Source organism: Sinocyclocheilus grahami, unplaced genomic scaffold (assembly GCF_001515645.1).
Source record: "Sinocyclocheilus grahami isolate Dianchi unplaced genomic scaffold, SAMN03320097.WGS_v1.1 scaffold1290.1, whole genome shotgun sequence".
Classification (NCBI taxonomy): domain Eukaryota; kingdom Metazoa; phylum Chordata; class Actinopteri; order Cypriniformes; family Cyprinidae; genus Sinocyclocheilus; species Sinocyclocheilus grahami.
This window is the reverse complement of record NW_015506469.1, coordinates 278,197-305,745: the sequence shown is the minus strand read 5'-3', so window position 1 is coordinate 305,745 and position 27,549 is coordinate 278,197. Positions and strand designations below refer to the sequence as shown.

General features: G+C 38.5%; 1 protein-coding gene across 7 annotated transcripts in view; it reads right to left on the bottom strand.

The window, feature by feature from the left end:
• Window positions 1-1,495: 1,495 nt before the first annotated feature.
• The window catches only part of LOC107568897 (plakophilin-4-like), a 113,865-nt gene continuing 87,811 nt past the window's right edge, over window positions 1,496-27,549 (bottom strand). For 4 of the 7 annotated variants that reach the window (XM_016254889.1, XM_016254893.1, XM_016254890.1 and 1 more), the window contains 12 exons: window positions 23,913-24,126; window positions 19,757-19,940; window positions 14,333-14,450; window positions 14,043-14,228; window positions 11,417-11,590; window positions 7,703-7,853; window positions 7,124-7,316; window positions 6,857-6,944; window positions 6,663-6,780; window positions 3,251-3,376; window positions 2,991-3,052; window positions 1,496-2,597 (listed from right to left, as the gene is read on the bottom strand). In XM_016254889.1, the coding sequence (XP_016110375.1) occupies window positions 2,358-2,597; window positions 2,991-3,052; window positions 3,251-3,376; window positions 6,663-6,780; window positions 6,857-6,944; window positions 7,124-7,316; window positions 7,703-7,853; window positions 11,417-11,590; window positions 14,043-14,228; window positions 14,333-14,450; window positions 19,757-19,940; window positions 23,913-24,126 (1,854 nt within the window). In that variant the 3' untranslated portion in view covers window positions 1,496-2,357. Of the gene's footprint in view, window positions 2,598-2,990; window positions 3,053-3,250; window positions 3,377-5,771; window positions 5,949-6,662; window positions 6,781-6,856; window positions 6,945-7,123; window positions 7,317-7,702; window positions 7,854-11,416; window positions 11,591-14,042; window positions 14,229-14,332; window positions 14,451-19,756; window positions 19,941-23,912; window positions 24,127-27,549 lie in introns of those variants that run through there. The other 3 variants (XM_016254892.1, XM_016254891.1, XM_016254895.1) reach the window with 3 other exon arrangements.

Here is a 27,549-nt window from a genome sequence, read left to right as displayed (position 1 = left end):
TTTTTTTTTGATTCGGTCTCTCACAGTTCAGGTGTACCTACGATGAAAATTACAGATCTCTCCATGGATTATTTGGCCTCAACACCAAATGATATGTCTGGCAGAAACCCAATACAGCTCAGCATCCAAATAACAGCATTCCTCCAGTAAAGCATGGAGGTGGTGATGTCCTGTCCTGTTTCTCTGCAGCAGGGACTGGAGCACTTGTCAGGACAGAAGGAAACATGGATGGTGCAAAATATCATCAGATTCTTGAGCAAAATCTGCTGCCCTCTGCCAGAAAGTTGTCAATGGGAAGAAGGTTTACATTCAATGATCCAAAGCACACAGTAAAACTGAGCACACAGTGACTGAAGGAGAAAAGGCTGTATGTCTTTGGGCTCTGACGAGGTCATGCAGACTTAAACCCCACTGAAAATCTGTGACTGCAGTCCACAAACTCACTATCAGATTGAACTGAACTTGAGCAGCTCTGCAAAGAAGAGTGGGCAAATATTGCAAAGTCTAGATGTGCAAAGTTAGTAGAGACAAATCCTAACAGACTTAAGGCTGTAATTAAAGCAAAAGGTGCTTCAACAAAATATGGACACAAGGGGGTGATCCTTTTACCAACTCGGTGATTGTGTTTTTTAATTAATATTTTTTTTTCTGACATGTTGGTGTTATATATTTCACTTGGATATTACAGTATAAGTTGCACTGAGTAAATACAGCTGGATAAAAATTATATAAAAATAAACACAAAAAACACATTGTAGTTCACCAAGGGAAGCTTGGCTAATATAACGTTATTTTAAAATATCAAATATCATATTTAAAATTAGGTGGATAAAAAAAGTATTTATGGTATTGTATACCTAATATTATGCTTAGAAAAAATGGGTGGCATTGAATTTCCCCTCAACTGTAATTTTAACAAGCTTCCCATTAAGCTTTCTAATTTTCATGGATGATTATATACTACATGAGAATTTCTCCCCCCAAAAATGCATAATTTGGAATAATTACGCAATTCACAAATTTTTTTTTTTTAGATAATTGGATTATAAATAAGTTTGTTGGTTTTCAGGTCACAGCTTTTAAACAGTAATGGACATTTACTTTTTTTAAAAAAAATGTTAAATACATGTATATGTCAAGGGGCACATAATGGTAAATAATTCCCTGAGAACTTACTAAATCGCCAGAAAACTCTAGATATAGAAACAAACTTAAATGATTACATTGGAAGGTATGCAAAAAAAAAAAAAAAAACTATAATAATGATCTTTTCCCAAGTTTATACTGTTCCTTTAGGATTTAAGATTTTTGTAGATAGAGCTCCTTATTAATAGAGAATGGGATTTTACCTTTTTATTCTGGTTATTTATTTTATTTTTATTGTATCTAACATGTTATAATTGCCTTTTATGGCCACTGTTCAAGTGTTTGCAAAAAAAGAAAAAAGCTGCATGTCACATGATCCTGCGAGGATGATCTCATGATCGACGTGGCAAATGGAAAACAATTTAAAGTGTTAAAACCTGAAAATGTATTTATTTTTTATGACAGTTTTTGACATGGACATTTTTGCCCTCTGAGGATTTCTGTGCTACCTTAAACTGATGCACAATACTCTGTGTCTAACTCATAATAACAGCACCACTAAAAAAAAAAAGCTGATGTAATGACATCTCTCACCGTTTATTCACTTAGGCCAATGAGGTTTAACATGACATGAGTTTTTACCAGTGTAGTAAAACATAAACCATGTGGCAGCTATTTTCAAAAATAAATGAAAGATATGTACAAGACGCCATAGCATTAACAATCTCAACAACAACAGGTACAATGTCCCCTCTGAAATCCTTCATATACAGTTAATCCTTATTTATTTATTATTTATAAGTTCATGTTCATGTGCCCCAGGTTAAGAATTTCCCAGTCTCTTTCCTCAGCGAGTCACTCATACTTTAAAGCTAACAAAAATCATCTAAAGTCTACACCAGGGGTGCAAAGCTCAGTTTCTGGAGGGCCGCAGTCCTGCAGAGTTTAGCTTCAACCCTAATTAAACACACCTGATCCAGTGAATCAAATCCTTCAGGCTTATTTGAATACTATATGGCATGTGCGTTGGAGCAGGGTTTGAACTGAACTCCGCAGGGCGGTGTTCCTTGGCACTCCTGGTCTGCTACATCGCTCCAGTCCCCTACATACAGAGTTCATGATTCATTCCTTATTTCCATTAAACCAACATTCTGCTAGACATTCTACATCACATTCATATGCTTTGCATCCACTTCTCACATCTCCTTAAAAGCAATGTGTTCCCAAATCCATTTCTGTCTTAGAGATAGCGCAGCCTGTAAGCCGGGTCTCTATACCCATGAGTCGGGGGATCCCTGGTAATGTTCACTGCGGTGTAACGGTCTCCTGGTGGAAGAATAAAAGTCCACATAGTTGCTTGTGGTTCTGAAGCCGTGTGTCTGGCTGTAATCAGCGGGAGAATAGTGCACCATCTTTTCCAGATACGAGTCCTCGTAGGTGTGTGGTGAATGCAGGTATGTGCGGTAAGTGTCATGGTTTCTGTGGCCCGTTTCATCGGTGCGATACACCTTCTGCACACAAACAAATCAATCTGGTTTTAAGCTAAACAGTCAGGGGATCATGTTCATTCTCATTTTCAGCTCGTTTTGTGAGAATCATTCACAGACAGCCAACAGGACATTCTACAAAAGAGCTCTGTTCATAAACCCACGAGGGCATCTTAAACCAAGTGGAACATCATAAAGTGACTGAATTGAGACACTCAGTTAAACGCAATAATTTATTTTGTTATAAAGTAGCTAAAACAATTTGAACTAGTTTCAATATTAATTTGTAGTCCAGTATAAAATTATTGTTCAAACTGCTAGTGAACTACAGTAATGAGAATCTATTGGCAATCCAGTAGAAAAGGAAAATTGTAAAGGTCTATTACAGTGATGGGAAGTTGAGTTCAGCGGCCTCACCTGTTCTCGTCTCGAGCCCTCTCTGCTCAGGGAAGTGTAAGACTGAGATGCTTTTGCAGACCCTTTAAAAAAATCAACTTGCAGTTAGGCAGATACATGTAGCTCAATTTTAGCTTAAAGAAATAGTAATCAGGTAAGTTTTGGATTTGGGGTCTAGATTAAAGTACAATTTAATATGAATAGAAAATCCTTGAACTCATGAATTGGCTTGTAAACTCAGTCCAGTTAACAGGCACCTTTGTTGAAGGAAGCTCTCATACCTATGCTTTTGTTTTTATTGATGCCGTTTTCTTCTTGGTAATCATAAAATTGCATAGTTTGTGTCTTCTGATGATCAGAGTGTTCTTGGATGCCCAGCACGGTGGGAGATGATAATGTGCTGCCTGCTAAAAAAAACCAACAAACAAACAAATCACTATGAGTTTATGCAAAAACAAAAACTAACCTAATTCTAGGGGTGTCACATGATACTGATTGTTAATTTAGCTGCATTTTTACAAGGAACCTCAAACAGAAATTACTGTCAGAACTATATCTACTTTATAACAGTAAATACACAGCTGTGATATTTCACTCCTCATTCACTGTAAAAAATTATGTAATATCACAACACACTGCTCAATAAAATTAAGGAACACTTAAATCACACATCGGATCTTGATGAATGAAATATTCAAGTTGAAAATATATAATTGGTGTAATTGGTTGAGAACAAAATGATGTGACAATGGTCGATGGAAACCAAATCATCAAGCCACCGAGGGTTGGATGGAAGCCAGGGCCCACTGCAGCAGTGTAAGGTCTGACAGTGGCTCTGAGGATTTCACCCGGTACCTAACAGCAATAAGGCTACCGTAGGCTAGCACACGGAGGAGCATGTGGAGGAAGTAGTAACCATCACTTGAAAAACTATTTCCTTTTTGGAGGTTGTCCTGCTGTTGCCTGGAACGCCACTCACACGCGTACAACAGTTAGTGGAAGCTAAAGATTACGGTTTATAAAGTTATAAATATGGATATTTCTTGTACACAAATGCATCAATTCACTTCAGGAGGCCTTTATTAACCCCCGGAGCCGTGTGGAGTACTTTTTATGATGGATGGATGCACATAATTGGACTTCTGTTGGACTATTGAACCTCAACAGCCATTCACTGCCATTATAAAGCTTGGAAGAGCCAGGGCATTTTTTTTATATATTACTCCAATTGTATTTGTCTGAAAGAAGAAAGTCATTTACACCTAGGATGGCTTGAGGGTAAGTGAATCATGGGGTCATTTTAATTTTTGGGTGAACTGTCCCTTTAATACAATACAGACTGTGTCAAAGCAGCTTTACATTGTTAAACAGGAAAAGAGTGTGTCAATAATGCAAACAAAATTCAATTCTGCTGTAAAGAGGACAGTAGTAAAGAGTCAATATTTCAGTTAAAGTCAGTTCATCATTGACTCAGTGATGTCATCATTCAATGATGAAGTCGCCAATGATGCCAAAAAAATTAAGTGGCACAAATTAATGGGATATCCCTGAAGTTTAAGTGACGTGGTGTTATACTGTGATGACTAGGTGTTTTTTTTTTTTGAGCAGTGTAGTTGGTAAACTAAGCTTTAAGTGACTGATATGAGCAGTGCTACGATTTTAATGATTTGTACTAGCATTCTATAATGTGACTACAGTTATTATAAAATAATGGTCAAGAAATTTAGTTTTTTTCTTAAAAATCAACAAAACCAGAGGCCTCATTAATAAAACACATGCAATGATCAGATTTGATCCAAAATTTCATGGATTTTATCATATGTTAAAGGTAAGGAACAAATTGGGATGTAAAAATGTCGAAATCTTGTTATGTGAATGACAACTGAGAAGCATTTGAACTTTTTGGTGCTCATGAGTACAGATTTTATTGGCTGGCCCCCTATTTTATTTATTTCAGTAATATGTATGGTCTTCTAACCTTTACACATTGTATTTGTGTGAATTGCTGTTTAAACACTAATATGCACTGATTTATATTACTGGAATATAATCAAGTAAACACTTAATAAATATGTTATCATATATTATCAAATATGATTTCAACATTATTGAGATATAGCATTATTGGAACATTAGCTGCCTAGGTGACTACAGACCAGTGGCCTTGACTTTGGTTGCCATGAAAATCTTTGAGCGATTGCTGCTTAAAATCTAATTTCTATAGTCTGTCTGGATTCCAACAATTTGCCCATAAGGCTAACAGGTCGGTGGATGATGCTGTGGCTCTGTGTTTTCATTCATTCTAGCAACACCTTGAAGCTCCTGATAGCTATGTGAGGGCTCTGTAAATCTGGATTTAATACAGTTGTTCAGGACAGGTTAAACGTTTTGATAAGTTAAAGCGATTGTAGGGGCCTACACTAACAACTGGCTCACACTGTGAATCCGTAGTTTGCAGATGACACTACATTGATTGGCCTGATAAAAGAGAATAATGAATCAGACTATAGAAGTGTCTACATTGTTTTTAAGACTTTCCATTTAAGATTATGGATACAGCACTATTCAGTCAAAGGAAATGGGGTCTGATTTCCAGTGGAGATTAAATACTGTTCTGCCATTAACTATTCATTGTCAGGACATTGAAAATCTACATAGCTGAAAAATTCTCTCTACAATATATATTGTAGGATTGTTTATGTTCTTAATTCCTTAATAATATAAATATAGAAATAAAAATATGGCAATGCAAACACAAATACAACACAGAAGAAATTGTTATTACTAAAGGTAGGCTAGGTGATCACTAAGTTAATTGGGCTAAATGTATTTATATAGTGTGTGGAAGGCTTAGGACCATAAAATGTTCAACCAATCATATCCTTTGGACAGAAGGCTATGAAAGGCTGTCCCACTTGCCTGTCAATGTATGTACTTGCATACCTCCGCGCACCCTGTTCGCACAGACACGCAGTACTTCTGTACCATAAAGAGATATTCGTGAGCATTCTGAACTGCCATTTATAAAGATGAATGCATTTGATCAATCGTTCATTTTGGAAAACTGTTGAGTACTTACGTTTAGGATCATTCTACAAGTCTTTATAAATGATGCCCCAGGTTACAACTTTATTCAGTATTTGAATGTGTTGAAATGTGGGATATCAAAATATCCAGGAAACGAGCGATGTAGTGTGCCTTCATCATTTAGACACATTTAAGCAATTTTGAACACATATGAAACAATGTATAGAGTTTTTTCAGCTCAATCTGAGGGAAATCTGCTATTTTCTGGAGTGTATTATACTAAGATCTCCATCAACCAACTGTCCTAAGTTCATCTTCAATCACTGGTGCACATTATCATTTCTTATACTATGGGGCGTTGAATGCTTGAATCTGATTGGCTGACGATTGGCGTTGGATGAGATTCGTAAGAAATTAATCCGTTTTAAGGACAAAAACCGGACGAATGCCTTGAAATATATCATCTGATTGATGTCTTGAGGTGTGGTAACAGTAGTATAAGCTGAATAACTGACTCCAGTCCATTGAATTATTAGACAATATTGTACACCCAAGTTGTGACGTGCATTATTTTCTAATAATTCAACGGCCCGTCATCAATTATTCCTTACTTAATGAACAATACAACACTGTAATGTATGTGTTTGTATAAGGTGTGACACTAACCTGTATGGTGCACAGGGGACATCTGTAGCGTGGAGGACGGTAGAGTGGGTTGTGATTTGAAGCGCTCTCTCTCCAGAGTTGATACAGGAGTCAGGAAGTGATTCTGATTCCAGCCATCCTGCTCAAACACAGGAAGAAATAAACACACACCCCCTGATGTGGAGCAGTTGTAGCCCTACTGTGCTGCTGCTCACCTTCTTATAGATGGTGCGCAGGTCTCTGTACTGCCACAGCATGTTCAGCACCTGAGCGGCCGCCTTCACCACCTTCATAGAGTACCTGCTGCGAACGCATGTGAAAAACATACAAAATCAGCAGAGCGGTGGAGCCGAGAACCACTGATTTAGACAAATGAAGAAATTATATCTGTATATGTGTGCAATGGTGAAGTATTGAATGACTATATAAAAGATGAACAAGCATTATGGCTTATTTGTGTAGTATTCATAGCAGTCACTTACCTTTCTGCTCTACCCTTGGTGATGTTGACGAGTTTCTCAATGCCGCCCGCATCTGCCAGGGCTTTAGCATTCTCCATGTTTCTTCTGGTGACCTCATGCAGTGTGCAACAGATTGCCGCCACTGTATCATCTGACAGCTGTGTAGTGTTTCCACCCGGCAAACGGTTCACCAGGTCCCGCATGGCATATTTCCCTGAGATACAACCAAATTCAATCATCACGCTCACACAATTACGATTATCGATCTTCTTAACAGTGAAACTGCAAATTGCATGTGTAAAACTCAGGGAAGAATTATTTTCATGGCAGCTGTCATTATGAATGGACGATGACATCACTGAATCAACAATGAACTGACTTAATTGACTGAAAAATTGATTGTTTACTTTTGTCCTCTTTTTAGAGCTGCTTTACAGCAGAATTGAATTTTGTTTGCATTATTGACAGGATTTTCCTGAAAAAAGCTGCATTGACAATCTGTATTGTATAAAGTGCTATAAAAGTAAAGGTGACTCGACTTGACAAGACATACTGCATGAGTAAAATATTACAGGTTTATGTTGGTAACAGCACTCTCACCGATCAGTTCTTTATTTCTCACGTCCAGGGCCATGTTTCTGAGTGCTGTGGCAATGGAGCACACCACTCTGTCGTTATCCATGCGCAGTAACTCCACCAGAATGGGCAAACCTTTCTCCTTGCGCACCGCTGCGCGAATATATGCTGCAAACTACAGACACGTTCAGATTAACACACATTCAAAGGCAGAAAAGGGAATTAACTTCAATTAAAATTATATTAATTATACTGTATATGAATGGAAATTTGCAGATTTGAGCACTTTCCCCCAAATACATATACATAATACAGACTGAATATGCCAATCAATGAAATTGTTTGTCCCAAAAAAAACAAAACAAAACTAAATATTACAAGTTTTTTTAAAAGGAGTCATATGATGTTGCTAAAAAGAACATTATTTTGTGTATTTGGTGTAAAGAAATGTGTTTATGTGGTTTAAGGTAAAAAAAAAAAAACACATTATTTTCCACATACTGTACATTATTGTTTCTCCTCTATGCCCCGCCTTTCTGAAACGCGTAAATTTTTTACAAATCTCATCATTCTGAAAAGCGGTGTGTGCTCTGATTGGCCAGCTATCCAGTGCGTTATGACTGGTCGAATACCTCAAGCGTGTGACGGAAATGTTACGCCCCTTACCATATCATTACGTTGCATCGTGCCGCGTAAACATAAAACCATGTCTGCATTTGTGATCGGAGAAATGACAAACAACAAGCCCTACTCTACACTGCCCAAAACTCGCGTTTGAATCGTCAGTGGCAAATTCTTTAAATATAAAAAAATTACTTACAGTCTGTGAGTCAGAACAGCCGGCATTGTAGTCTACTCTACCAGGATCAGGAAACATCCTCCATAAAATGTGCTGCACACATCTGAATATTTGGGTTGAAGTGTTCTGGAACAGTTTTGTTAATACAACTTAACCACTGATTTCTAGTCGTGTCCATTTTTGGAAGGCCAAACAAAGTAGTTTCGCTTTCACAACGAAACGCCGCGTCACACACGGCGGCCTAGAGTGAGGAACGGCCGGAGGGCTAGAGTAGGGCTGGACAATAATTTAATATCAATATGTATCGCGATATAATTCTTTTCAATAACGGTGATATGATTTTTAAACACATTTCCGATATTTCGATATACATTACCAGTGTTTCCCATACATTGATTTATTTGTGGCGTTTGACTTCATTGAATAAACATTAGCACTGCAAGTTTCAAAATCAAAACGCGGTGCGGGTGTTTTATATGAATGCATCTCTGAAGGGAACCGACTGTCTTCAGAAAAGTTTAGATGACATTTTCATTTTATCTGATAAAGTAGCGTTCATGAGCGGAGCTGATTTGATTACAGCCATTACCAGAGAAACCGCAAGTTCTTATAACATTAAACATCTTACTGTTCAAAAACCTTTGACTGGTAATGTAGGGTGGCTGATTATTGTTATAGATTGAAACAAATGTGCTTCAGCCAGGATAAAAAATATGAAAAGTTGCTGCAGAAAAAAAAAGAGCAACAACAAAAACATGTTGCTGGAGACGGGCTTATTGAAAATTGAAAAACTGATTGTCTGCCAGCAGGAGGTGCATTGAGAGCGGTAGAACTTGCAGTTTCTCCGGTAATGGCTGTAATCAAATCAGCTCCGGAACGCTATTTGAATATATTTTAAAATGTAATTTATTCCTGTGATACAAAGCTGAATTTTCAGCATCATTACTCCAGTCTTCAGTGTCACATGATCCTTCAGAAATCATTCTAATATGCTGATAATCAATATACAGTTGAGTATTTTTTTTCAGGATTCTTTGATGAACAGAAAGATCCAAAGATCAGCATTTATCTGAAATAAAAAGTTTTTGTAACATTATACACTATACCATTCAAAAGCTTGGAGTCAGTATGATTTCTTTCTTTCTTTCTTTTTTTGGAAAGAAATTATAGAAATTAATACTTTTATTTAGCAAAGATGCTTTAAATTGATCAAAAGGGATGATAAAGAAATGTATAATGTTACAAAAGATTTCTATTTCAGATAAATGCTGTTCTTCTGAACTTTCTATCCATCAAAGAAACTTGAAAAAATTCTACTCGGCTGTTTTCAACAAAAATAAATGATTTTTGAGCAGCAAATCAGAATATTAGAATGATTTCTGAAGGATCATGTGACTGGAGTAATGATGCTAAAAATATAGCTTTGAAATCACAGGAATAAATTGCATTTTAAAATATTTCCAAATAGAAAAGAGTTATTTTAAATAGTAAAATTATTTCAAAATGTTACAGTTTTTTGCTGTATTTTGGATCAAATAAATGCAGGCTTGGTGAGCAGAAGAGAATTCTTTAAAAACAATAAAAATCTTACGGTTCAAAAACTTTTGACTGGTATGTTAGAAGATATTAATAAGTAATAAGTTGAGTCTGAGATGTTTATTTGACAGTGATTTCACATTTCTTGTTTGTATGAAGGCCAAATACAAATAAAAGGTGAACATTAATTTATTTGTGCTGTTTTTTCCCCCTAAAGTATTATATGGTTTTATATGAGGTGTCAGACTTGGCAAATCCATTTTTCACAAGTTTGTATGCACAGACATCTGTTGTGGTCTTGGCCGTTTTTACAAGGCTTTTTTAAATAGTGTTCATATCGATATCGGAATTATATCGTATCGACCGAAATTAAGAAATATATTGTAATATAAATTTTGTCCATATCGTCCAGCCCTGGGCTAGAGTGAGCAGAGGCCGGGGGCTAGAGTGAGGAACGGCCGGAGGGCTAGAGTGAGCTGAGGCCGGAGGGCTTGAGAACGGTGCGGCCGGTGGATTCGACGAAGGAGCGTCCGGCGGGCTTGCGGCAACCACATGTGACGACCCTGGGCTGGACTATCGTCCTCTTTTGGAAGGCCAAACAAAGTAGTTTCGCTTTCACAACGAATCATACAGTGCCTTCACGACATGGTAGCGGCGGCAACAATACTACAGCGAGAATAAAAGTTACGCCTTCTTTCTTTGCGTGAAAATTTGGGCGGAGTTATGCAAATCTTCCCACATCGTGACGTAGGTATGTGGGGGAGTGTTAGAACGAGCTGTTTTAGGTAGGCGTGGCTGACTCTTAACTTTTATAAAGAATATCTCTTTGGATTTGAGACTTTAGTCTTTGCAGCTTTACAGATCTTCTTTATGCACCAAGAGCTTGTAACACTCCAAAGAGAAAGGAAAAATTTAAATCGCATCATATGACCCCTTTAACATTTATTTTATAAATGTTTGCAAAACAAGCAATGTAATAACCAAAAATTGGGATGTCTAGACAGTTTTATGCTATTTTAGCAATAACAATCAGAATGACATCTCTAAATAAAAATTTCTCGGAGCATAAAAAAAGAGGGTAATTGCAAGTTTATATCTCACAAATGTGACTTCACATTGTGCAATGCGTGTTCACATCTCAGTTGTGACTTTCTTTTAATTTATATCTCACAATGTGACTTTTTGGCAATTTTGACTTTCTCACAGTTGTGACCTTATTTCATTGATATGTTTACTGCTGTTCATTTTTTGTCAAAACAAGTAAAGGGACACAGATTGTACCCTAAATATGCTTTTAAGATTTGTTTTGTTTTAGTTTTTTTACTAGCTTCAATCACAAGCCTATGAACTGTCTTAGACTGTAACACTTGGTCCTATGTGGGTTGTCGAATTCAATTACACACCTTCCAGTTTCCTGCGGAGAGATTCTGGAGTGACCCGGCGGAGCCCTCTAGTGTGGCTGGGTTTGAGCTCTCAGCTAACAGGGTAAGATAGGGCTTGACTACAGATGGGTGCCACAACATTTCAGCACCTTTAGGAGACTTTGAGAAACCAGGGATCGGTCCGACACCATCCCACTAAGAGAAATTAAAAACACACAGGAGTTATCAGTTGACTTAATGAGACAGTTAACCCAGAAAAAAACCCTTATATTGTTCCAAAACTGTATGACTTTCTTCTTCTGTGCAACATAAAAGAAGATTGTTTGTGAAATATCTCAGTTTTTTGTCCATATAAGTCAAAGGGCTTCACAGTTCTTTGGTTCCCAACATTCTTTTAAATATCTTCTTTGGTGTTGTGAAAAAGAAAGAAATGCATACGGTTGTAAATGATGACAGAATTAGCTTTTTTGAACGAACTATGAGATTAAACAATCATACAGACTTCTATTGATATGTTTCAAGAGTTTCAAACAATAGCTCTAAGACACTGTAACACTTTAGAATAGGGAACACTTATTCACTATTAACTACAACTTTTCCCTCAATAAATTCCTAATTTGCTGCTTATTAACAGTTAGTAAGGTAGTTCAATTTAGGTATTGGGTAGGATTAGGGATGTAGAATAAGGTCATGTAGAATAAGGCATTAATACGTGCTTAATTAGTACTAATAAATGGCTAATATTCTAGTAATATGCATGCTAATAAGCAACTAGTTCAGAGACCCTAAAATAAAGTGTTACCGAAACTTCCTACATAACTGAGAATGCAATAATAACTACTACAACAACTACCTTACTATCAATAAGCAGCACATTAGGAGTTTATTGAGGGAAAATTCTTAGTTAATAGTGAAAAGTGTTACCAAATTAGACTTGGCTCAGATTCAGCAAGGTGGACTCAGACCCAGCACTAGCTACTTGCTATCAAAAAGAAATATACAGCCTCTGGCAACTTGCAGTACATGGAATTATTTTTGTATTCATTTGGAGCATCTGGATCTCAGCAGTTATGACTCCTCGTGTATTGCTACCTCTAAGAAGTTGATGAAAAGTATGGGACAAATTCTCAAATTGCTTAATCAAATCATAAGTCATCATGTTAATTGAAGAGATTTTTTGAACCATCTTGTCGTATTTGTCAGAGAGTTCACAGTTGGCAGCCAAATTTTCTGCAGATGTGCCACCACTCTCGGTATGTACTTTTGTTTTTTTTCTGAATGGGGTTTTAAATGGAGTATCAGGTAGAGGACTCTGGGTGAGAAGCAAACCAGTTACTAATTTCCTCTGCACCTTTTGATGTATCCAAGTCCAAAAAGAACATGGTGCTGTCAATAGCACAAGCGTTTTGAACAGGCTCCATAGTTAACTCAGGTGACTTGGGAGCTAGTTTAACATTCCTTCTGCCCATAAATAAATCACTACAAAATATTTAATACAAAAAAAGATTTAACTTACACATTCATTGACAATAAATATTTGAGTTATGCCGGCTGTAGAAATTTCAAAGATTCTTGAAGGCACTTTAGAAACCCCTCTACCTATCATACGGTCATCTTGGGTTCGTCCACTCTGTTACTCTGACACAGTGACATCACACCTTAAACTGAAGGTTTTGGGGGCTTTTGGGGCTCATGATTCTCACCAAATCTAATACACCGATAAATCAAGACACCTTCACCACATTTATATCTAATTGAGCTGTATGTTTGGTCATGGAGACTGATGGCATGATGTGGCTATTGCTCGTATTCGCATAAATGCATGTGCATTTATTTTCTCGAGCTATTAAGTGGCAGAGGCACCATAATGCTTGGGCCTGTCATCGTCGCTTGCAGCTATATCTTCTGGATTATTGTTATTTAGAAATACTTAATACTTTTATAAGTCACTTAATTTAAAGAACTCTCTCTAAAGAACTTTCCACAGATATCCTTCTGCCCATAAATAAATCACTACAAAATATTTAATACAAAAAAAGATTTAACTTACACATTCATTGACAATAAATATTTGAGTTATGCCGGCTGTAGAAATTTCAAAGATTCTTGAAGGCACTTTAGAAACCCCTCTACCTATCATACGGTCATCTTGGGTTCGTCCACTCTGTTACTCTGACACAGTGACATCACACCTTAAACTGAAGGTTTTGGGGGCTTTTGGGGCTCATGATTCTCACCAAATCTAATACACCGATAAATCAAGACACCTTCACCACATTTATATCTAATTGAGCTGTATGTTTGGTCATGGAGGCTGATGGCATGATGTGGCTATTGCTCGTATTCGCATAAATGCATGTGCATTTATTTTCTCGAGCTATTAAGTGGCGGAGGCACCATAATGCTTGGGCCTGTCATCGTCGCTTGCAGCTATATCTTCTGGATTATTGTTATTTAGAAATACTTAATACTTTTATAAGTCACTTAATTTAAGAAACTTAGAAACTTTCTAAAGAACTCTCTCTAAAGAACTTTCCACAGATATTTATTGGGATAACACTTACACTACCATTCAGAACAATACGCCTGTATACATGAAGCACAAGCAATGGATTTACATGCAGACAAGACAAAATTTAAGTCTCACCTGTTCTTCGAGTAAATTCTTCTTTTTTCTCCTCTTCCTCCCCCAGCAGCTGTAAGCTGCCTCTTTACTGGGTGACTCTGACCCCATTAACCCATCAAGCTCCTGATCTGTCAGCCAGGAGGGTGACATTTCAAGCTCCAGCCGATAGGAGAGATTCCTCAATATGCAAATACAGTTTTCCACAATCTGAGAGAGAGACAGCCTTCACTGACTGAACATGATTGTGTGACTAAGTGTGAGTTTGTGTGATTGAGTGTGTGTGTGTGTGTGTTAGGGGTTCTGGTGCATACCTTGCTGTCAAAATCAGAGGTGCTGACACAGGCTTTGATGACGTACAGTAGTGAGTCCACGAGTCCCTCGCAGGAGCGCATGTATTTTCTGGCTTCTTCTCCAGCTGAACTCAGGTTCCTGTGTCAACACAAAACCACTGCACAGTCATTCACAAACACAACTACAGTTCAGATTTGATTTATTAGTAGAGAATTAATTTTGAGGTAATGGAAAAACACTTTAATATCAAGACCATGAACCTGAACTTTGCTATAGCCTACACCACCACCTGACAGCATCCAACATGGCAAAGTTACTCTGGACACTACACTACACAATACAACATTGAACTAAGCAAGGTTCCTACACATTTCACAATCTCAAAATTTCATACTTTTCCAGACTCAAATTTCCAAACCTCTCAGTAGACTTTCAGACTATATTTAACATAAATGGTTCATAGAGCATTATTGTCAGCTTTATATTTGGTATATAGTACAGTCAGTTGTAAATAATTATATTTTCTCAGGGGTTTATCCATGGATTTTCTCCAAGTGACAACATACAGAGCCTCTAAAAAAAAAACTTTTGCACACATACAAGAAACTTTTTTTTGTGCCTTCCAGAAACTATTGACATGAGCATGGGAATTTTTTGTGTGCTTACGCATTACAATTTCTAGTTTTATATATACTATAACCTATTTCCTTTGTGCATCACTGCAATCTTACTATGAAGAAAATGAGAGCTTGGATGCACAAGAATTAATAGAGATCTATTTGCTCAAAATTTGGCTTTCCTTAGGCTAGTACCTCTAATACTTAAGGCCTAATGTCCAATTTAATGCATCCTCTGTGGCGGCGGAGAAACAATGACACCAAATGGGTTGATGGCAAAATACAGCTGTGTGCATTGTCCTATTTGCCAAGTTCAAGGGTCTATAAAAAAAGACTACTGGTAAAAAATTTTTTAAAAAAAAGTGTTCAAAATTTGGCTTTCGTTAGGGCAATACGTATACATACATATTTCAAGGCATTAAGTCTGCTTTAACACAAACTCTGTGGCGGCCAAAAAAAAAAACCCACTCCGCGATTTGGGCTGATGTCAGTTGATGGCTGTTGTCACTGAGCCCGCATCACCGGCTTTGCCGCCGTTTTCTTATATCTTACTATGAAGAAAATGAGAGCTTGGATGCACAAGAATTAATAGAGATCTATTTGCTCAAAATTTGGCTTTCCTTAGGCTAGTACCTCTAATACTTAAGGCCTAATGTCCAATTTAATGCATCCTCTGTGGCGGCGGAGAAACAATGACACCAAATGGGTTGATGGCAAAATACAGCTGTGTGCATTGTCCTATTTGCCAAGTTCAAGGGTCTATAAAAAAAGACTACTGGTAAAAAAATTTAAAAAAAAAAGTGTTCAAAATTTGGCTTTCGTTAGGGCAATACGTATACATACATATTTCAAGGCATTAAGTCTGCTTTAACACAAACTCTGTGGCGGCCAAAAAAAAAAACCCACTCCGCGATTTGGGCTGGTTGATGGCTGTTGTCACTGAGCCCGCATCACCGGCTTTGCCGCCGTTTTCTTATATGGGTTTGAAGTATTGCTTACATTATCCATAATGCATGCCTGTGTGGCCGCCGTTCATCACCTTGTGTTAGCCTGAATGCATTATGGATAGTGTAAGCAATGCATGCATTGTCCGTGCAGGAATCAAGCTAGCTGAATCAATGTTCAGCATTCGTCTTAACCTGTTGCAGCCCCACCAAGTTGGCAGTGTTTGACTAAGTCGTGTAAATACTGACTGGGGATTAGAACCAGTGCTACTGCTGCCTTCGTGTTCATCTGCACGGTGTTTACCCCCCGTGCATTATGTTCAAGACAGCACCGGCACCACTGCTGCAGCGGACATCAGTACTAGGTGTTGGCAAAACCACCACCATTAACCGCACAGCACGGTCAGTCACACTGTGATGGTGCAGTGCTCACACTGTGGATGTCACATATCCCAGGGTAAACATTGCTAGGCGACTTTCCAAGTGTCTGCAATGCTGAATGGCTGCTGTTAATGCAGTCTGGAGACAAGTGTCGACATGAAAGCTTTTAGTGAGTGTATGGTCAGTGGCTTTGCTTGCAGCCGATCTGGACCTTCGCTATCAACACGGCGGGATTTTATGAGATCCCCAAAGCGATATCTTCGATGATGCAGTGTCGAGAGACCAACTCTGAAGGCAACGCCTCTGGTTACCTAACATAACCTCGGTTCTCTGAGAGGAGGGAACAAGAAACTGTGTATGCTGCCATGTTACATAGCTCTTTGAGTTTACATAGACTTTACATAGAGTCTTTGTCAGCTGCACTCTGCTTCAGTCCAAAGATTCGGAGGCAATGGCGTTCAGCGCCGCCTTATAGTGAGGGAGGCTCACCTCCATTTTGCACGCATGAACGCCATTGGTAGGTGAATTCTCACCCGGGAGATTTCATAAGGCTTCAGTAGATTCGAGGAAGGAGGGGATAATCCCAAAGCTACATCTTCGATGATGCAGTATCTCATTCCCTTCTCTCAGGGAACCAAAGTTAACAAGAGACGTTTTTGGTTCAGTTCGGTTCTGATGGCTTGGCACATCAGTTTTTTTGTGATTTAAAATGCGATTTTTAAAACAAATTAACAAAACAAAAAATCTCCTGTACACTGGAGTAAAACATGGATTATCATGTCTACTTCAACATTTTTTGGAGAGAAGTATAAATAACAGTACGACCCTCTGTAATGCAGCTCTGAAATAAATTGTGTCGTGAAAGCGCTACACCAAATAGGTTTTACTGGAATTAAATGAAAAAAAAAAAAATTTCTTACAAAGAGTTACTGAACAATGAATCAAAGGAGTGTTGCTTTATGAACACGGAGAGTGATCGCAACGAGCTATATCACACATAATATTTCCAAACATCTTTTCGTACATTATTCATGGTGTGAGCACCAAATTCAAGTGGATTGGAAATTATGAATCTGTAGTAAATAATAAATGCAAATAAAGACAAATTTTGGTCAAGTTGTTTATTTTAATTTGAGCTATACTTTCACTTTCACCATTGTGTTGTTTCCAAGCTGAAAAGCAGAAAACTGCACTTCATTTCAGATCCGTTTTCCACTCTGGTCATGAGAGCAGATATGGCAGTTCAACACATCAAGCATTCTCCATTCTAATGTGTTTTTAGCTGTATAATATACATTTTAACATCTACATCAACTGTTACCCAGTCTCTACTGTAGTGTCGGTGTCCAAAAGTCCCCGAATGCATTGCCTTGCCGACGTCACGTTCCCATTCTCTACTAGCTGAAGCTAGAGCCAATGGTGTAAGTCTTTGAGCGTGGAGACCCCGCCCTATTTTGAAGGTTCTGCCCATTTTTGGAGTTTACGCTAGAGGTATTCACGGGTCCACTTGGATCTGAAAACCCGAGGTCCGACCCGAGACCAGAGCGGGTTCGGGTCCAAAACTTCGACGAGTACCTCGGACACGGGTCGGGTTCAGTATTAGCGGCCTCGGGTAATTTTAAATAAACATGCTTTTCCCAAATGGACCCGATTAGACCCAAATTCTTTAAACTATCCCGAATGCGTAGGTTACCTTCACTTTCGTGTTAAGAGAGGAACGCACATAGAAAAGGAGCATAAGTTCATAATCCTCGCACACAGACATCATCTTATAGATATGAGATCCATCAGGAAAATCCACTCGCTTCATTATGCTGCGTGTTCATGCAGGGCTTTTCTTTTTGTGTGTGCAGAAGCCTTTCGCCGGAGATCAGATTGCAGACAACAGCGAATCCATGATTAGGCTATCGATTTATTTTTAATCAAACTATCACGTTTATTTTTCAAATCCACTGGTCACAATTGAAAACGCACATAGAAAAGGAGCATAAGTTCATAATCCTCGCACACAGACATCATCTTATAGATATGAGATCCATCAGGAAAATCCACTCGCTTCATTATGCTGCGTGTTCATGCAGGGCTTTTCTTTTTGTGTGTGCAGAAGCCTTTCGCCGGAGATCAGATTGCAGACAACAGCGAATCCATGATTAGGCTATCGATTTATTTTTAATCAAACTATCACGTTTATTTTTCAAATCCACTGGTCACAATTGAAAACGGAGCTCAGAAATACCTTGTATCCATCAGGCAGGCACTCATATAAAGTAACCTAATAATAAATCGAATAAATGTTAAATAAATCAAAGTAATGGAGAAGTGGCCAAATCAGACAACAGGACACTGGGATTTTTCCTGACTGGCTGCGGGGCTGCAGGCTGCACACACGTCAATGCCGTTTACGTACGGGTCCAGTCGGGTTCGAAAATAAATGCCGTCAGGTCGTGTCGGACTTGGGTCTAATTTCATCGGCCTGTCTCGGGTCGGGTTTTTCTTAAAAAATTTTTTATTTATGCACGTCGGGTTCGGGTAAGAAGTGATTCGGGTCGGGTACAGATTTTAGGACCCGAGAAGACCTCTAGTTCATGCCCTATTTTAAAGAGATCTCCGGTCTGCAGTTATACCTACTTGCATGAGCCGCATGCACTCCAAAATTAAAATGCTTAATCGACCATCGACAGCTTTAACCGATTATATCTCTAATCGACAATTAATCGGTCATCACTGACATCCCTACTCTGAGGTGGCAAGAGAAACATACAAAATGTGCAGAGCGGGGAGGACCAGGACTAAGAACCAGCTTTAGACCCATCAGAGGCGCTAGGGAGTTTTGTTTGGGCCCTACTTTTGATGTTACAGATTTGATTGGTTACAGTTTGATTAATCAGTGAGGGTGAGGGTTTACAACCCCCAGCTGGCATGATCCACAGGGTTATTCTGCCAGACAATATAATAGACAGGTGTGTGTGCCTTTCCAAATCAAGTCCAACAAATGTAATCTGTCACAGGTTAACTCCAGCCATCTTGAAGATGATTCAGATAAATGAAAATGCTCATGAGCTCAATTGTAAGTGTCACAGGAAAGGGTCCAGCTACTTTTGTAATGTAATTACTTAAATTTTTTTTAAATACATTTTCTAGCTTCAGACATGCTTGGAATATAGTAAATAACTTGTATGGACTACTTTTGTGATGCTTTCATACTGATATGCTATCATGCATATAGAATAGGAAAAGGGGCCTCCAATCCAATATGCTGACTTTCTTCTAGATCTCATCAGATCTAAACATTTTTTATTGATAATAAAATGAACAAAAAAGGTCATTTATAATACTGTATTTTTGTATTTTGTATGTTTTTTTTTTTACATCCTCTTCATCAGTTCAGATAAACCAATCATTTAGTGAATGTGAATTAAGTTACACATTTATAAATAATGCTTTGTGAACTCCATACTGTACTTCTTGTCCATGAAGTGGTGCTGTGATGTGCTGCTGTTACCTGAGACAGCCGGTGGTGTTGCGGAACACGACAGAGGAGTGCAGCTTGAGTTTGTGCTCATCGTGAAATTCAGTGCTGCTCCAGCCCGAGTGAGGGATGATCACAGTGTTGGTCACGCTGCTTAAGGCATCACGGATGATTGTCATCTTCACTGCATCACACGAAGACAGATTCCACAACACACCTACACACAGAAAGTAGTTCACATGCATGATGTTCCAGGACAATCGCACGCAAACCTGTCTATCAATGATCTGCCTCGCTATAAATTGTAATTACTGTGGTCATTAAATCTGTGTCACAAAATTGACAACAGGTCTTTGTGTAAAAAAAACAACATTCACTGTCTTTCTGTACCAATTTAATCAGGAACATTTATGGCGCTTTTCCACTGCATGGTACGGTACGGCACGGTACCATTACCAAAACGTGACGTGTAAACTCTGCTGATCACCGATTGGCCAGAGAGAATCGTCACTACCTGCGTCACTGAACTTGACTCAAACGCAACAGAACCGCTAGATTGAAATCAGCACAGCCAGCGAAGGATCGAACACAACTCTTTTGAACGAGCGCATCTTTTTTTAACAACCAAAAAGTGTCTGTTCCGTTGTCTGTTGAGGAAGTACAGACATTCCTCTCGTTGATAGCAGAGGAGCGGATCCAGCGAGAGCTTGATTGGGCGACGCGGAATGAAAGTTTTTTTTTAGGAGTCGCGGCACAACTACAACGACATGTGAATAATCCCGCCAAGGATCGAACACAACTCTTTTGAACGAGCGCATCTTTTTTTAACAACCAAAAAGTGTCTGTTCCGTTGTCTGTTGAGGAAGTACAGACATTCCTCTCGTTGATAGCAGAGGAGCGGATCCAGCGAGAGCTTGATTGGGCGACGCGGAATGAAAGTTTTTTTTAGGAGTCGCGGCACAACTACAACGACATGTGAATAATCCCGCCCACTGTTGCCAATTTGGGGATTTTGTTGCCAAATTTAGCTACTTTCTCATTGTAGCTTCGACTATTTTTTTTTTGCGACAAGGAGCTATTTTAGCTATATTTAAATAAAACTAGCGATTTTTTTGGAGATTTTTTATTTTTTACTTGGCCACACCCTGCCGTAGGCCCATGACCTCTCACGTCTGCTCTCAATCATGCCACCAGGTGCATTCGACTTCATGCAGCACTGCGCAGACCGATCGGCGCCTGACTTGAAGCAGTGCATGCCGGTTAGAATAGAAATTTAGTCCGACTTGAACCGGCACCGACGCCACGTCACTGTCGCGTGTGGCATCGAAGTACCGTGATATCGTTTCGAGAGCAGCCGGCTGACTCAGCTGGCGCAGTTTTTTCAGAGCGACTGCAGGAGCGCTGATGACGACACAGCTGTTTCACGATTGGCCAAATTCACCACATGACAACAATGACCTGTGTTTCTAACATCTTCAAATCCAATACTGCTCATAAATCTGTGTTTTTAGAACAGTAAAAGCTTTTTTACTGTAGTCGCAATGTTATATTAAGTCACGTTTATCATGAAAGCATATATACCCCCACTTTATTAGTATTTAAATGGTATATATTTACGTTGAACTTTATTCTTGAACAGATGGCGCTGTATTAAGCAGTATATAAAAAGTGTTTCTGTTGCTCATGAAAACGTTTCTGAAACGTCTGTGTATTTGACAAATATTGCATTTAATTCACTACATCTGTGATAGAGTATGCAAACACCACATGAGCGTCACGAATGGGAGCTGAAATGTCCAGAAATGACCCTCCGCTACTCTCGTTGATCGCGTCTGTAGTCGTGCTTCAAGTCGAATGCACCTAACGAGTCTGCGCAGTGAACACACCAGTACGCCACGCCTGCCACACCACAATTTCATTATCAAGATCCCAGAGAAAAAATGAACATCTTAACCACAGACACAAAAGTTATACCACAATTCATGCACAGTCATGTCAACCAGATACTGAGAGAGAGAGACACTTACTTTGTAGTAATAGAGTGTGTTGACTGAAATAAGTTTATGAATAAAGTTTTTGTTTTTGGAGAATCATAATATCTCTTATCTGTTGTATTTGAGCAGGACAGGGATGCACTTTGGTGACACATAAAACAAATTCCCAACATTATGTGTCTTTTCATCATGTTTGATGTGCTTGCAGATCACAAGCATTTCCTAATTTCACTTCAGAATTTTTTGTTATACTCTTTTGTTATATTTTTTATACTGTCATCATTTTTAAAGTATATATATAGATTTACTTTCCTTTACCTTTACCAAATTTACCTGTATTTACTTTGTTTTCATATTTGGCGACTTTTTGTGAAAAATGGAGACTTTTGAGGGTGGTTCTAGAGATTTTCTGAGGGAGGTGTTTGGCAACACTGCGCCCACTCTAAAACGGTACTGAACTGCAGTGGAAACGCAAACCGAGCCGTGCTGAGCAGAGTTGTACCACGCAGTGGAAAAGCGTCATTACATACTGAAATCTGTCCTGTAATTGTCTGAACATTAAAGATCCCAACTGAGCAAGGCAAATGGTGATTGGCAAGGAGCAAAATCTCTGTTAGAAAAAAAAAATCTGGGAATATATCAGGCTCATTTAGAGAGACCAGAGGCCAACTAGACATTTAGGCATGCATTATGGTCTTAGCTGGCCATAGGGGGTCTGTTGTTGCCCAGCATCTTTCAGAGAATGGATATGCATAGCATAGCTGTAAACATATAACCACTGCCGGCATGCTGACTGAACCCATGTGCAGTTTATTTATGTGAAGCAAACTTAAAATGTAGAACTGATATAGCATGACTAGAAAATAAACATGAACATAAACATGAGCACAAACATGGACTTGGAAATGATCTAAACAAAGACTCACCAATCAGTGGGTTACACTGAACAAAGCTAGACCAGATACAATGGGAACATGACGGCTATATATATATATATATATATATAATACATGAGAAATACATGACCAGTAACCCAATGATAACATAGGAACTAAGGAAAAAAGACAAACATGGACAAAACTCAAAACAAACACTGATTAATCACCGACTCTCAACACCTTAAAGAAACATCCACTCTAAATAACAAAAAATAAAAACAAGAGTCTAGGAGGGTGGTGGAGTGGAGGCAGTATAGGGGGGGGGGAGGGATGGAGGGCCAGGTCCATGTAGACAAAGTGGACCAAGGTTGTGACATGGTGGTGGACCGGGGGTCCCTTCATCGCTATTTGACATGATCCAGGATTGTTAGGTTCTTCCAAGCTCATCCTGGAGTTGCTGACAGAGATATTACTTATTGGACCAAAAACCTGTACACAGAATCTCTTACAATACAATTTGCATCAAGAGCATGTACTGTTACTTCTTCCTCGACAGTCAAAAACTTGGGTCTTTTAATAGTCTGCAACTTGTCTTTTGAAAATCATATTTCACGTTACAAAAACAGTCTTCTTCCACCTTAGAAACATCACCAAGATACGGAACATGTTACCCGTTTCTGATGCAGAGAAGCCAATTCATGCATTCATGACCTCTAGACTGCATTATTGTTAATGCACCACTAGGTGGTTGTCCTGAATCTTCAATAAACAAGCTACAGGTAGTCAAAAAATAAGCTGATAAGAGTTCTTACCAGATCAAGAAAACATGATCACATTACCCCAATTTTACAATCTACACTGGCTACCTATTAAGTTCTGTATTGATTACAAAATATTGCTACTTAAGTATTGCTACATAAATAAGACCATAAATGGTTTAGCGCCTGTGTCCTTAACCAGTCTTCTTTCAAGCTACAATCCATCATTAGTCATAAAGACAGTCCTTTGCTTCATTCCTGAATGAACCAGCCATTTGAACAAATCTGCTGAATAAACGACTCGTGCCACATGACATTTGAAACTTTAAGACTGTGATCTGTGGTGACTTGCCACCACCAACTTGCGGATTTAGTTTCATATTTAAAGTATCATTTCATTAAAAAAAAACAGCAACAGTATGTGTAATTTTATATTTTAAAAGACTGAACATGTTATGCATTTTCTACAGATACATTCAGGGAAATGTGTGTGTATTGATAGAATGCATACTGTACAAGCTATACACATATACACGTATGTATCAACAGACTGGCTGACCTGTGACAAGCTCTCGTACTTCAGTGTCCACTGTTGTTCTCAGCAGGCGAAGCAGTGCAGGAACTCCACCTGCGTTTCTCACGGCAATCTTGTTGTCGTCTGTAGCTCTGCCATAAACGAGGTTCCTCAGGGCTCCGCATGCGTGCCGCTGCACCTCCAGAACCTTATGATCCAACAAATCCACCAGGTGTTTTATTCCACCCAGACGACACACCTTCAAAACACAAGAGATTTTCATTTTGTTTAGGGGTTGCTCAATTAATCTGCATTAACGGCGAGGTATGTCATTTCTGTTCCTACTTGTGACAAAGCAGAAATGCAATTTTTTTAAACACGTTTCCCAAACATTTCCTTTTATCTGCCACTGTTTTGTATTGCGATCCATTTCACTGCCCACACTAATTACAGGTTTCTTGTCATCTTGATATAACCAGTTGTATGCAAGCTCACTGTAAACATAACATTAATGACAAAAACTCCATAATAGAATTACCAGCATTAAAGGACACTTATACTACATGCTCTCTCTGGAAGACGAAGTGCATCATGAAAGACCACTGTCACCTTGCTAAGCACTTTTTACTTTTCTGCCTGTTGATAAGTGGCAGAACCTACACTAATAGATTTATGAATTGTTTCTAGCCTATCATTATTAGAATGTTCAAAACATGTACAAGTAATGTGCAATATCAATAACAATACTGGACTCTCTACACGGTTATTTTTGCACCCTAATTTTGCTCTGATTTTTCTCATTACCGCCCTACCACTTTATTGGGTGGCGATTATTATTTTGATTAAGCATGTCAAGTCAAGTCACCTTTATTTCTGTAGCACTTTATACAATAAATCCTGCGTCAAAGATGATTTCTGCTTCCCTCCATCTATTAAGCATCGTCTGCACCTGAAACAATTGACTGATTACTACTGCCCTCTTTTTAGAGCTGCTTTACAGCAGAATTGAATTTTTGTTTGCATTATTGTAACACTATTTTCCTGTTTAAGGCTGTAAAGCTGCTTTGACAATCTTATATAAAGCACTATACAAATAAAGGAAACTTTTCTTTTAAAATCAACACACATTTCCAGTGGTTTACTTAATCTTCCCAACCTGGCAACCATGCGCACATGCTTTTCTCTTTGGGGTGTAATGGTACACAGAAGTCACGGTTCGGATTGAGTTATAGAACCCAAAACTGCTGATTTTAAACAAGCAGGTGGTTCTTCGAGCTCTTGTATGCCATCTGGGGCCCATTTCAATAAGGGGGCTCAACCAACTCTGAGTTGAAACTTGAACTCTGAGTTGACTTACCCTGTGATGGGAAACTCTTGAGTTTTTGGGTTCAGAACAGCTGAATTGAGTAAGTTGATTTAGTTAATTACAGTAGGTTGACTCCGAGTTTAGCGCGTGCACCACGACTATGAAAAGACATGATCAATGGAGCTCCGATATTATGATTCACCATGGCAACAGCACCCGACAAAAAGAAGTTCGCAATTCTTAATCACTCTTATGATATCAAAGGTAAAAACTGGCAGAACGGTAAGTTATTGAACTAATATAAATTTTCATGGTATCCCTCAGGCAAAAGAAAAAAGGTAATGCTCTAAGCATAAATGAGTGTAGGTTACATGACTTTACAAACATTTGACATATTAAATAAATATCATTGTGTCTATTTCAGTGCGCAGCAGCTTTTTCCACATAGTTTAATGTTTTTTTCACATAATGAAATGTTCTCTAATCCAAACTGTTGCATTTCTTAATTAGAGTAATGAAATTAACATTTGACTTCTTCTCAGCCTTCTAACTTGACTTCTAACCACAAGACGACTCGCAAAATAATGAAGAACAGATGAAGAGGAGATGGCCACAAAACCAAGTATTGGAAGAATATTAAAATCCAACAGGAAAAAGAATAACTGTTGCTTTTGTAGTCTATTTGTACTGTAGGAAATAAAGATGACCAAATAAATTTAAGCGCTGTGGTGGTGGTTAAGGCATATATCTCTAACTACCCTTCCATCTGGCATCCTTCCATTCCATACAGTAATCAGCTTAATTTTCGATGGGTTTGTGCTCAGAAAACTACACAAATATTATAAGAAAGAGTGTGAGAGCGAGACACACTTTTCTTACCGCTCTGCATACAGCGGTTTTACTAATGTACTCTGCATCCCTGATGTTATATAGAAAACTACCATTTAAAAATGCTACCGCTCAAATAAATATGCATGCAGATATGGCAAAAAATAAATAAATAAATCCTCTCCCTATGTAAATGTAACTCCCTATGAACGAATGCAGCCTCCTCATCTACAGGATTCAGTATAAGAGGACATGCCGCTTTTGTCACTTTCACAGTGTCTGCATGATGAAAATATGTGCACTGAATGAACATACCTGCACTGCAGAAAATGCTTTTCTTACTTAGTATTTTTGTCTTGTTGTTTCCAATGAACATATCTAAAATATCTCTAACTACCCTTCCATCTGGCATCCTTCCATTCCATACAGTAATCAGCTTAATTTTCGATGGGTTTGTGCTCAGAAAACTACACAAATATTATAAGAAAGAGTGTGAGAGCGAGACACACTTTTCTTACCGCTCTGCATACAGCGGTTTTACTAATGTACTCTGCATCCCTGATGTTATATAGAAAACTACCATTTAAAAATGCTACCGCTCAAATAAATATGCATGCAGATATGGCAAAAAATAAATAAATAAATCCTCTCCCTATGTAAATGTAACTCCCTATGAACGAATGCAGCCTCCTCATCTACAGGATTCAGTATAAGAGGACATGCCGCTTTTGTCACTTTCACAGTGTCTGCATGATGAAAATATGTGCACTGAATGAACATACCTGCACTGCAGAAAATGCTTTTCTTACTTAGTATTTTTGTCTTGTTGTTTCCAATGAACATATCTAAAGATTCTTAAATCAAGATGCATTTTCTACATAAGAAAAATGACATGGGTATTTAATCTTTAAAGTGTATTTTTCTTATTTTGCTAATTATCTGCCAATGGGATAAGAAAAATAATCTTGTTTCCATTTTCATTAATATAATTTTTCTTGTTTTAAGTAAGATCCACTTAATTTAGATTCCAAAATACTCAGTAAGGAAAGCATTTTTGCCGTGTGAATGAATGAATGAATGAGGTATTTAAACATCTCTTACGCTTTAAAAAGGAGGAGGAGACTGAAAGGAACTCTGGGTTTAATGAAGAAAACCTGCTCCCGACCAGGTTAGGTTCACAGAGTAAGTTACCATGGTAACTGACTCTGAGTTAGGTTTGGGCCGATAGATGATGCCATCGTCCATCGCCGATGGCTGGCAGACATCACGATGTTTCACTGTAGACATCGTCTGATGCCAATTTGGTAGACATCGCCCAACCCCACTCTGAGTATAAGTTACCTTTCTTTCAGAAACGGGCTTGACTTACCCTGCTTTCTTGGGTTTGACAAACCTTCCATTCTGAAATGGAAAACCCAGAGTTACCCTCAGGCTTTTCACTTAACCTCCTTTCTGAAACGGGCCTCTGGTGTGAAGATCATCTTTCCTTCTGCTCTTTCTGTTGTGGCGGTTAGCGTTGCATTACCACGCGCATCCTTCTGGACTGAT